Source organism: Palaemon carinicauda, chromosome 10 (genome assembly GCF_036898095.1).
Source record: "Palaemon carinicauda isolate YSFRI2023 chromosome 10, ASM3689809v2, whole genome shotgun sequence".
Lineage (NCBI taxonomy): Eukaryota > Metazoa > Arthropoda > Malacostraca > Decapoda > Palaemonidae > Palaemon > Palaemon carinicauda.
In genome coordinates, this window is record NC_090734.1 from 116,617,401 (window position 1) to 116,630,266 (window position 12,866).

General features: G+C 34.6%; 1 protein-coding gene across 1 annotated transcript in view; it reads right to left on the bottom strand.

The window, feature by feature from the left end:
* Window positions 1-3,666: 3,666 nt before the first annotated feature.
* The window catches only part of LOC137648204 (glycoprotein 3-alpha-L-fucosyltransferase A-like), a 42,373-nt gene continuing 33,173 nt past the window's right edge, over window positions 3,667-12,866 (bottom strand). Inside the window, exon 5 of the mRNA XM_068381129.1 lies at window positions 3,667-3,759. Within this exon, the coding sequence (XP_068237230.1) occupies window positions 3,667-3,759 (93 nt within the window). The remainder of the gene's footprint in view (window positions 3,760-12,866) is intronic.

A 12,866-nucleotide genomic window follows, 5' to 3' on the forward strand; every position in this document is an offset into this window, starting at 1 on the left:
TAGTTCCCTTCTCAAGACCTTGTTAAAAATAAATCTCGGGATCAAAAGAAATTACTATTTTTCCAATTTTGTTTTCGGTTTTCTTTTTTATAGCGTTAAAAGTTAGGTTTTTTTACAGTGGATTACCACTTTTATTGAAAATTCATTGTTATTCGTGGATTACCACATTAGGCTATTAGCCATTAAGTATCGTTTTTGGTGGATTACCACTTTTATTGAAAATTCATTAATTGTTATTCGTGGATTACCACATTAGGCTATTAGCCATTAAGTTTCGTTTTTGGTGGATTACCACAGTGTATGAACAATATGTTTGTGTTTTCAAAATTACAAAATCGAATTATATCGAAGGTAATTTTAGTGAACGGATTCCCGTCTTGAGTTTTGTTCTTGTTAATACGGATTCCCGTAAGTAATCTAGTTTCCCTTTTACCTGACCAGTTTTACAGGGAGTGTTTTTTTGTTTTTCAGATCCTGAGAGACATGATAGTCATTGGTAGGGGCTTGCTTCATACGGTTGTTTTCCGGTGAAGTAAGTTACTAACTTGAGGGAGGCAGGACAGCAATTAATCGTCTCGGTTGTCTCAACCAGTAATTTTTATCAAAAATATTAATTAAATTAATATAACTGGACTTTAAAAAACTTCTTGCTTCATTTACCTCACTTTATTTGTTTTTTACCTTGCCATTGATAAAATATTGTGTAATATATATATATATATATATATATATATATATATATATATATATATATATATATATATATATATATATATGTATATATATATATATATATATATGTATATATATATATATATATATATGTATATATATATGTATATATATGTATATATATATATATATATATATGTATATATATATATATATATATATGTATATATATATATATATATATATATATATGTGTGTGTGTGTGTGTGTGTATATATATATATATGTGTGATCTGCTTCATAATATTGTTACTGATTATACTAAATATGATGTTGAAGATGACAACTTCTTCATTTCTCCAACAATTCAAAGTTTACAAATCCATGGAATAGTATTCATGTCATCAAGTAAATAAGTAACCGATCCTTTTGAAGGAGTAAGAATCTTCTGAATTGTCTTGGGAGCTCTTGAGATATCAAGCTAACGCACAACACTACAAAAAGATGAGAAGGCGTATTTTGAGACAGCAAAACCCACAACTAACCCGAAAGCCCTCACCCAGATCTGAATCTGCCTCAAATTAACCTGTAACCAATAAATAGGATCACAGTTATGGCAATTTCTTCATAAACTATTCATGTATAATTTCTGGAGCAGTGCTGCTAACAAACGAACAATCAAAGACATAAACCAATAACCTAACCTAACCCTGCCAAGTGTTAAATCATTTATACAATAGATGGGACAATTCCGATTGAGAGTACCACATAGGTCTAGCAAAAATGTAGAGCTTAAGTCAGTTTCGACCTAAAATGAAAGCTTGAATGACATAATTATCCGATTAACAATAACAAAAGGTTTCATTTAGGCAAATACATACCTAGCCTACAAGTGCTACCGTCAATTCCTTCCAATTGGTCTAGGCTTGTTTGAATGTTGAGGCGTTAACTTGTGGCAGGAAATGTGCATGGAATGCTATCTTGATGTTGGCAACAAAAATCCTTTCGTATGATGGAGAAAATCATATGAATAAGTCTACCATTAATAAACTAAATAAATATTTTGAACGTAACTTGAGAAACACAAAGGCTGTTTAGGGCAAGACTTGAGCTTTGAAGTTAGGCACAATAGCAAAGACGTCTTGAACATGGGTGGGACTTGATGGTAAGTGGTTGAGATTTAAGCAATTAAAAGATTTTAACAACACTCCATTTGAAATTCTTCTATGTCACCAATGTTTCCCAAAATTAAGTAAAGCAATATTCGGTCTAGGTAGGTACCGGATGGGTAACCAACAAACGAATACTAGATAACACTGCCACAAAAACTTGCAAGGAGAATATTTTGAACGCAAGCTCTGAGTGGCATTTAATTATGGCAATAGATGTAAACTACATAAAAACAAACGAGCATTCTGGAGATGAAATGCAACTTAGTCACCAACTTTAATTGCAAGGACTTGGAAACTCATGTAAAAAATGAATAAATAAAAAAAAAAGTTCAGAGACAACCTTCTATCACAGGCTTCAACATATGATCATCAAACGAACGAACGTTACAGCTTTCTATATTAGGCACAGTTATAATACATGAATTCGGACACAACGTAATAAAAGGAACCGTCACGGCTGAATACGTTTCGAACACTAATGAAAAGCTCTTAAATTCTCTGTCTCTCCGAGATAATCACTCATATTTCGCGTGTTTACATTCCGAAATTTCCGACCAAATTGTTAAGGATTTAAGTGGCCAGTTTTAACGAGGCTGCTCGACAGTTATACCATTATTATTATTATTATTATTACATTGATATGAACCATGACTATAACAACTGTTTCCCCAGATGAGGGAAAAATATGAAACACGCAGGATTATGAAATCTTTAAATAACAAAGCAATTAATAAAAACGAACTACAACAAATAATTGCATAGGCAGATATTAGTTGAGAGAATATATTGATATCCAGGTATTGGAGGTATTGAAGCCTCTGTTAGACCTAGGGCTATATAGGTATGCTACTGTGTTAATTCATCATCTGATATCTTCTTGGAGTCTAAGTATCAGTACAAAATTCTCCTTCAGTTTATCCCACGGTAGATAACATTTCATTCAAACCTAAATGCAACATTCTCTTCTGCTTTTGACGTTATTAATCCTGTATTGCATGTTTTCTATCTATTTCTATTCCTCCCATCTTCTTCCTCCAATAATCCCACCTGATCCATCTGATCCGCTGACGCCCTACACAGTACACACACACTCTCCCCATAACTGAAATGTTCTTAGCTCTCTTGATTGGTTTTGAAATATTTTAATAACTAGACTGACTTTTTCATTTCTCTATTTCATCGAGACATTTTAGATTCACCTTTCTTATCTATCTTAGAAATATGAGGCTTGGATACACACACACACACACACACACATTCGAAAAACGGGGAACTTACAATACACCTTCCCCACCACGATGCAATGATTTAGTTAATTCAGTCCAAACAAACCTGATTTTGCATGATTTCCAAGTTAATATTTAATTAGAGGACAACATAAATGAGAGAATAATATATATATATATATATATATATATATATATATATATATATATATATATATATATATATATATATATATATATATATATATATATATATAAAATAAAGAGAATAATATGCGAATAGGAAAGGATTTGATAAACAAATGAGAGAAATGGGAGAGGTGTAGAAAAAGGGAACTCGAGAGGTTTGGAGGGCCAATCGGGTTCTAGTTCGGAGATTAACCTTTAAATTAGCTGTCTCTGAATAGCAGTCATTTCCAAGAGCCATTCACTTTCAAGACTAGGCCTAATCTTTTACAGAAACACGCTGGGTCTAGGGAAATGAAAAGACAAGTGGTCGCTGCCATATCCAAATGTAAACAGTGCCAAATCTAGAATGACAACCTTGTGAGAGTGGCTTTCAATAATGGGGGCTCATCAGTAACTCTTTGAACTCCTCAACTCTCAAAATCATCATCATAATTTGTTATGAAAACATACAATAAAAAGGCAGCATCGTGGAGTAACATGGTTGAAAATACAAGAACATACTGCAACATGAATGAAAATAAAATAATGATAGACTAATGAGTAGCCTAACAGCTAAAATTACATAGGAAATGAAGAGCATTTCACACAGTTTCACAGATAAGGAAATCATTTTGCACTGGCTTCTATAACATTCTGAAGTCTTATAAGATTATAAAGCGAAGACAAAGGCAATCTACACACACACACACACACACACACACACACACGACAATTAATCATTAGAGCAATTTCCCCAAAATGAGCAAAGTTCTTTGATGATGTAAATGAAAGTGGCATTACGCCAGCATAGGTTCTTGCACCCTGAATCAGCTGTAAATATTGCTTTAGACGCTGGAACTTTCTCCTTGCTTCTGCGTTTCCTGAACCATCCCATTTAAAGAAGCTCTAGAACTATCTATTTTATAGAAGCTCTAAAACCATTTGTCTTCAAAAAGCTCTAAAATCATCCCTTAAAGGAAGCTCTAGAACCATCCCTTTTACAGAAGGTCTTTCTATTACTTTCTATCCAACTAGCAGTTACATTTATCATATCTTATTCTTGTTTCCTTCCGAACCCGGCCACTAATAGCCATCAGGTTTAGTACATTTTGTTAGCCCTTAACCTTAGAGAAATAGTTTCCAAGTTCCCAGAGGGACCATCTCACGGGGCAACCGGACATAATGGGTCTTAGGTCTACCGTAGACTAGCTGATAACACCGCCAGCAACAATATTGCGACCATAAGACTGGGGATCGTGTATGTTATTAATATTCTCATTACCACCATAAATTTCACGCATATTTGCTATCGGTGCGTTTACCATGCAAATCAACACTCGTGCTGATAACATCTCGGACTTTTCACAACACAAATACAAACATTACGCATAAGTCAATAGTTATTTATATTATTATTTTTGAAGATATCCCGCATCTCCAAGAGGCTTTGAGCGAAACTCTTCAAATATTTAAAAACGTCGCTAAACTTGTTCCTTGGGTAAGCATTGTTGGGGTACCGGGTGGTACAGTGGTTTACGTCGTTCCACCATTTCCCTAAGTAGGGAATGGTGGCCTCTTTGACGTCAGTGTGGAGCCTCCGGCAGAGGTCGCAGAACGGGGGAGACAGGATCACTTTCCAGTGGTTTCGCCACAAGTGATAGGTGGCGTATTCCACGTCTGAGGACGCTATTCTGCAAATAAAAAAACTAATTATTATGGATATGATTAGGCTCCAGTTTATTCTAAACACTGATAATAATGATGATTATTTTTTTTTCTTAATTTAATTCATCCCTGGAAAACTTCATTACCCAAGTTAGGACCAGGGAGAGCAAGGCAATCATTGGTCATCACATAGACCCATGAGCCCCCAAGGACAGTCAGATTGCAGACACACTGCGCTGGTGAAAACTACTGAGCGGTAAGCAGGGCTTGAGCTGTCAACCCACAGATTCTAGTCAGAGACATTACATTACAGGTTTTCATATCTAGGAAGTTTCAAATAGGAGTCAAAAGGAATATTTAGGTTTCGGTAAGGCACAGAGTAGGCTACTCATTATGTATGCAGCATTTAACGAATAGTTTATGTAACCAATTAACCAAGTAGTAATTTATTTTCAGGAATATCCTACGGAAGCAGGGGGGTAAGGCAGAAGGCTAAGATCTGGATGCAGCTATGGGCCGAAGGGACGCTGCAGAGATCATAAAGTGATGCTTACATACACCGCTGCAGTTCACCTACTGCAATATGGTCCCATCAACTCTCGGGAAGCTGTGACGAGGTATGAAGTCTGCGGTGGAAACGCCAACGTTCGAGAATTAATTATGTTTATTTTTTAATTACATATGGAAATAATGTAATGATAATTTAAAACATTACATGGATGTGAATATCTTATTGGGTGTGATGTAATTTCACTTGATGGATAGTGGACACATTTTGAAAAAAAAAATCGTATTCTTTTCTGGTGGGAGGAAGTGAAAGTTTTTGTTTTTTACTTGTAGTGTGTTGTTGTTGTTGTTGTTGTTTTAGATTGCCAAACAAAAAGTAGGACACGGGCTCATTGCAAATTTGAAAAAGGGATATGAGCTTCAATGATACGGATGGCGCTTTTATACTTTCATGATAGGTAGTAGGTTGGCCAGGGCACCAGCCGGCCGTTGAGATACTACCACTGGAGAGTTATGGAGTCCTTTGACTGGCCAGACAGTACTGCATTGTATCCTTCTCTCTGGTTACGGTTCTTTCCCCTTGCCTACACAAACACTGAATAATCTGGCCTATTCTTTACAGATTTTCTTCTGTCCTCATAAATCTGACAACACTGAGATTACCAAACAATTCTTCTTACCCCCAGGGAACTACTGCAATGTAATTGTTCAGTGGCTACTTTCCTCTTGGTAAGGGTAGAAGAGACTTTAGTTATGGTAAGCAGCTCTTCTATGAGAAGGACACTCCAAAATGAAACCATTGTTCTCTAGTCTTGGGTAGTGCCATAGCCTCTGTACCATGGTCTTCCACTGTCTTGGGTTAGAGTTCTCTTGCTTGAGGGTACAGTCGGGCACACTTTTCTATCTAATTTCTCTTCCTCTTGTTTTGTTAAAGTTTTTATCGATTATATAGAAAATATTTATTTTAATGTTATTACTCTTCTTAAAATATTTTATTTTTCTATGTTTCCTTTCCTCAATGGGCTATTTTCCCTGTTGGGGCCCTTGGGCTTATAGCATCCTGCTTTTCCAACCAGGGTTGTAGCTTAGCATTTAATAATAATAATTTGATAATGGTGCTTTAAAATGCCGAGGTCCAATTTTCAAAACCGTCAATGTAATATAAAGTTCACACATTGAAAATCTGTGATATAAAATCAGGAAAATTCAGAACCAACGTTAAGGTATCCCCATTCAGGAAGGATATATATATAATCATCATCTCCTCCTACGCCTAATAACATGTTGTGTTGATATTTATCCATAGATATATATATATATATATATATATATATATATATATATATATATATATATATATATATACTGTATATATGTACATATATACATATATATATATATATATATATATATATATATATATATATATATATATATATATGTATATATGTACATATATATATATATATATATATATATATATATATATATATATATATATATATATGCATATATATATATATATATACAGAGAGAGAGAGAGAGAGAGAGAGAGAGAGAGAGAGAGAGAGAGAGAGAGAGAGAGAGAACTACTAAAGAAATAGAATGAAATCAACTAACTTTACTGTTTTCTATAGTTTGTAGTCACAAAAAACCCTTATGCAAATTCACTCTCTCTCTCTCTCTCTCTCTCTCTCTCTCTCTCTCTCTCTCTCTCTCTCTCTCTCTCTCTCTCATCATCATGATGAAACCCGACTATCCCAAGTCACTTACGAAAACTTTTCCAGAAATATCCTCGAAACTTTTCTTTTGATCTTTTATTAGAAAAATGTACATTGTTCCTCGTGCATATCATTATCAATTACGTAAGTTATAAGTTGCTAAGAATGAAATTCATTAACGTTAGTTGGTTTTAAGAGAATTAATTATAAGTTTCGCAATTTGTCAATTTTTCTCGTATTTTGACGCTTTGTTATATATGATTAAAAAAAATTATTATTCGAGTTTCTGTGCTTCATGTGAAGTGGAGACAAAAAATTAAATATTAAAAAATTTAGTATTATATTCAAAGATTTCAGTTAACAACTGAGAAATATTCAATAAAATTTAACTAATGAGAAAGAAATGATTAGTTATTCAGTAAATGTGAAAAAACCGTAAATATTCTAATTTTACTGAGTAAAAATTGATAGTACATAGAAAAATTATAAGAATCATTTGGTATTAGAAATATATTGTTAATATATTCTCATCATTTATTTATTTCCTTATTTCCTTTCCTCACTGGGTTATTTTTCCCTGTTGGAGCCCTTGGGCTTATAGCATCTTGCTTTTCCTACTAGGGTTGTAGCTTGGCTAATAATAATAATAATAATAATAATAATAATAATAATAATAATAATAATAATAATAATTTATTGGGCTTTGGGTATTGAAAAGGCGGATGCTGCAGTTAAATCCTCAATCAATTTACCAAAGTAAGCTTTCATACTACCCTTGAAAGATTATATAACCCACTTATTGTTATTGTTACTTGCTAAGCTACAACCCTAGTTGGAAAAGCAGGATGCTGTAAGCCTAGGGGCCCCAACAGGGAAAATAGCCCAGTGCGGAAAGGAAATAAGGAAAAATTAGATATTTTAAGAAGAGTAACAACATTGAAATAAATATTTCCTATATAAACTATAAAAACTTAAAGCATTTCGTAACTACAAAATGGCGAGATCAGTAGGTAGTAGGTTGGCCAGGACACCAGCCGCCCGTTGAGATACCACCGTTAGAGAGTTATGGGGTCCTTTGACTGGCCAGAGAAGTACTACATTGGATCTTTCTCTCTGGTTACGGTTCTTTCACTTTGCCTACACAGACACCGAATAGTCTGGCCTATTCTTTACAGATTCTCTTCTGTCCTCATACACCTGACAACACTGACATTACCAAATAATTCTTCTTCACCCAAGGGGTTAACTACTGCAATGTAAATGTTCAGTGGCTCTTTCTTCTTGATAAGGGTAGAAGAGACTCTTTAGCTATGGTAAGCAGCTCTTCTATGAGAAGGATACTCCAAAATCAAACCATTGTTCTCTAGCCTTGGGTAGTGGCATAGCCTCTGTACCATGGTCTTCCACTATTTTGGGTTAGAGTTCGCTTGCTTGAGGGTGCACTCGGGCACACTGTTCTATCTAGTTTCTCTTCCTCTTGTTTTGTTAAAGTTTTCATAGTTTATATGGGAAATATTTATTTCAATGTTGTTAATGTTCTTAAAATATTTTATTTTTCCTTGTTTCCTTTCCACATTGGGCTATTTTCCCTGTTGGGGCCCCTAGGCTTATAGCATCCTGCTTTTCCAACTAGGGTTATAGCTTAGCATTTAATAATAATAATAATAATAATAATAATAATAGTAATAATAATAATAATAATAATAATAATAATAGAGAATCTGATGGTAATATGTTAACAGAAATAAAGCCAATCGTTTCTCTATGGGGATGAAAAAAAAAACATTAATATTAAAAAAGAAAAAAAATATTTTTTTTTAGTGTTACAATCACATTTCAATTAGCAATGAAAAAAAATATATATAACAAAATTTGAACGCTTGAAATAAAAGAGAAAAAATTTATTATTTAGTAAATGTGAACGCAAATGTGAGTTGACTACCTTTAAATTAATGAATAAAAATTCATAGCACGCAGAAAAACTCCTTACTCAATCATTAACCATAAGTACCGGCCAATAATCCCTTGATTAAGAAGTAAAAAATCCTTGAATGTATATTAATAGGCAAGTAGGTTGGCCAAGGCACCAAGCAACCGTTGAGATACTACCGCTAGAGAGTTATTGGGTCCTTTAACTGACCAAACAATACTACATTTTTCATTTGCCTGCATTTACATCTTATAGTGTGGTCTATTCTTTACATATTCTCCTCTGTCCTCATACACCTGGACAACACAGAGATTATTAAATAATTCTTCTTCGTTCAAGGGGTTAACTCCTGTGCTATAATTGTTCAATGGCTACCTTCCTATTGGTAAGGGTAGAAGAGACTCTTTAGCAATGGTAAGTGGCTGTTTTAGGAGTGGGACACTAAAAAATCAAACCATTGTTCTCTAGTCTTGGGTAGTACCATAGCCTCTTTACCATGGTCTTCCACTGTCTTGGGTTAAAGTTCTCTTGCTTGATGGTACACTCGGGCACACTATTCTCTCTTATTTGTTGTTACTGTCCTTAAAATATTTTATCTTAATTGTTCATTCCTTCTCGTGTAGTTTATCTATTCCCTTATTTCCTTTCCTTACTGGGCTATTTTACCTGTTGGAGCCCCTGGGCTTATAGCATCCAGCTTTTCCAACTAGGGTTGTAGCTTGGCAAGTAATAATAATAAAAATAATAATAATAATAATAATAAATATAGAAAATATGACAATGACTTTAACCTTTTACACCTCTTCTCCTGTTATATATATATATATATATATATATATATATATATATATATATATATATATATATATATATATATATATATATATATACACAGTATATATATGTATCCACATATAAAATGTAATATATATAATGTACATATACATATGTGTATATATCTATATTTCCACAAATGATTATATATAAATAGATAAAACTGATATATTTTCCTTTGCGTCACGTAGCGATTTGGGAAAAATTAATATATATGTTATATTCTATATTATTACTATTCTTACTAGCTAAGCTACATCCCTAGTTGGCAAAGCAGGATGCTATAAGCCCAAGGGTTCCAACAGGGAAAAAATAGCCCGGTGAGAAAAGGAAATGAGGGAAAAAATAAACTATAAATTAAGTAACGAGCAATGAATATAAAATATTTCAAGATCAATAATAACGTTAAAATAATTCTGTCACTTATAAACCATGAAGTTAAACTTATGTCAGCCTATTCAGCCGCCATTTGAGATACTACCGCTAGACAGTTATGGGGTTCTTTGACTGGCCAGACAGTACTACATTGGATCCTTCTCTCTGGTTACGGTTCACTTTCCCTTTGCCTACACATACACCGAATAGTCTGCCCTATTCTTTACAGATTCTCCTCTATCCTCATACATCGGACAACACTAAGATTATCAAACTATTCTTCTTCACCCCAGTGGTTAACTAATGCACTGTAAATGTTCAGTGGCCACTTTCCTTTTGGTAAGGGTAGAAGAGACTCTTTTGCTATGGTAAGCAGCTCTTCTAGGAGAAGGACACTCCTAGATCAAACCATTGTTCTCTAGTCTTGGATAGTGTCATGCCCTCTGTATCATGGTCTTCCGCTATCTTAGGTTAGAGTTCTCTTGCTTGAGGGTACACTCAGGCACACTATTCTATTTTATTTCTCTTCCACTTGTTTTCTTAAAGTTTTTATAGTTTATATAGGAAATATTTATCTTAATGTTGTTAATGTTCTTAAAATATTTTATTTTTCTATGTTTCCTTTCCTATCTGGGTTTTTTTTCCCTGTTGGGGCCCCTGGGCTTATAAGCATCCTGCTTTTCCAACTAGGGTTGTAGCTTACCAAGTAATAATAATAATAATAATAAACATTCGCTGAAAGTTTTGAATTTTTAAGCTCCACAGATTGCAATGCCTGATAGAGATCATGCCGTAATCTGGCCTCACCTGGAATAAAACTTATATAATACTGTGTAGTAATGTGCATCATGATGGAGAATGCAAAACTGTCAGACCTAACTGAATACCTAGTACTACATACAGGGTGGTATGGTCTGAGAAGACCTAAATGCAAACGATGGTCGGAATTATGGAAAATCTTATGCGATATGCATAATGAACTAGCCAAACGATAGGGGCAGAGATTAATATCTAGATCAGGAATAAGAAATTTAATAGATTGAAAGTTTTTGTCCAACAAATTAAGCTGAGAGTCAGCAGCTGAAGACCAGGCAGGAGAACAATACTCGAAAGAAGACAGAAAGAAGAATTAAAACATTTATTCAGAATATATTATAACAGAAATTTTTAAAAGACTTTCTCTATAAGCCATTTTTGTGCAATCTAAGAAGAAATAGACCGAATGTGTGTCTCAAATGTAAGTTTAAAGGAGTTGCGTATAAGTAAAGAAACATTATCAACGTTGAGATCTAGAGATTGAGGAGCCACTGCCTTTGGCCTACTTACAGGGTAGACATAATACTTTTAAAGGGAGATGTTTAAAAGACAAAAATATCTATTCCCAGTGTGAGCAGCGAGACGAGACAAGATTCGACTGTGGCCCTGTTTGGGCAATCCTGTCATCTCTTCATTTTCATCAGCATTTAGGAAGTAAACCAAGCCTCGCCGAGATTCGACTACGGACCAGTGATAAGGGAACTGCCCCTGTTTTGACCAGGATGTCATCGTCTTAATTAGTGGAGTCAGCATATTTTGAGAAACCGAGTCTAAGGGAAGTCCCTGTTTAGGATATATGTCATCATGGAAGGACACGTGCTGCCTTTTTGTTGCGACTTAACACGTGGTCCAGATTGCATCAGAATTTTCTTCTAGAAGCTTCCATGGCGTGATCGAAGTGGGCGTTTTTGAGGAAGCCAATAGAGATGCAGAATTGTTTAAATAGAACGCCTTCTATGGAGATGACCACTGCCCACTGTAATTAACTCCGCCCATACATGGGTATATAAACTTCAAGAAGAGATTGTCCAGAGGAGATAGGACAGGACATAAGGCAAGAGAGGAACTATGTCTGAAGCAAATAAGATACAAGTCCTAGTGAGATAAGAAACAGAGAAGACCACAAGTTTGATAGAGTCAGATTCTAACCTTCCCTTCGGACAACAAAAGCCTATCTACAAAAGATTCCTGCTATGGCCCAGAAGAAGAGACAAATTGAACTTCAGCCGCCCTCCTGCAACGTTTTCAAGCTTTACTTCAACAGTATCATCGAATTCTTGGAAGAAGACCTCTGATGTCCCCATCTTGATGCCACCCCTTTTGTGACGTCTTCGAATCCGGTCATCGTGCCAAGTTTCATCTGAACTTTAGCCGCCCTTCTACAACGTTCTCAAGCCTGAAGTCTCCGTACCAGTATCGTCTCAGCAGCTGCAGAAAACTACTCTTAAGTATTTCTACCTTATTGACTGTTCCCCCTTTCCTGTTGATGTTTTCGTTGGTTTGATTATGTCAGTTAAAGTAACCGAAGAAGTGACATAAGTTTTTTTTGTAAGTTTGTGAATAAACGTGTGTTTTTCGTGTGTTTCTTTTTGTATTAATTTCCCATATTTCAATCTGTGTTGTTGATATTTATTTTACTTATTAAAAGAACCTGTAACGATTTTACGATCGTAACACTATTCGAGATTCATTAGAAATATACCGCGAACGAAAAGTGATTTCCTTAGTCTCCTTTTGGGATTTAAACTCGACAGCTTTAGTCAACATCGCAATTTAAATA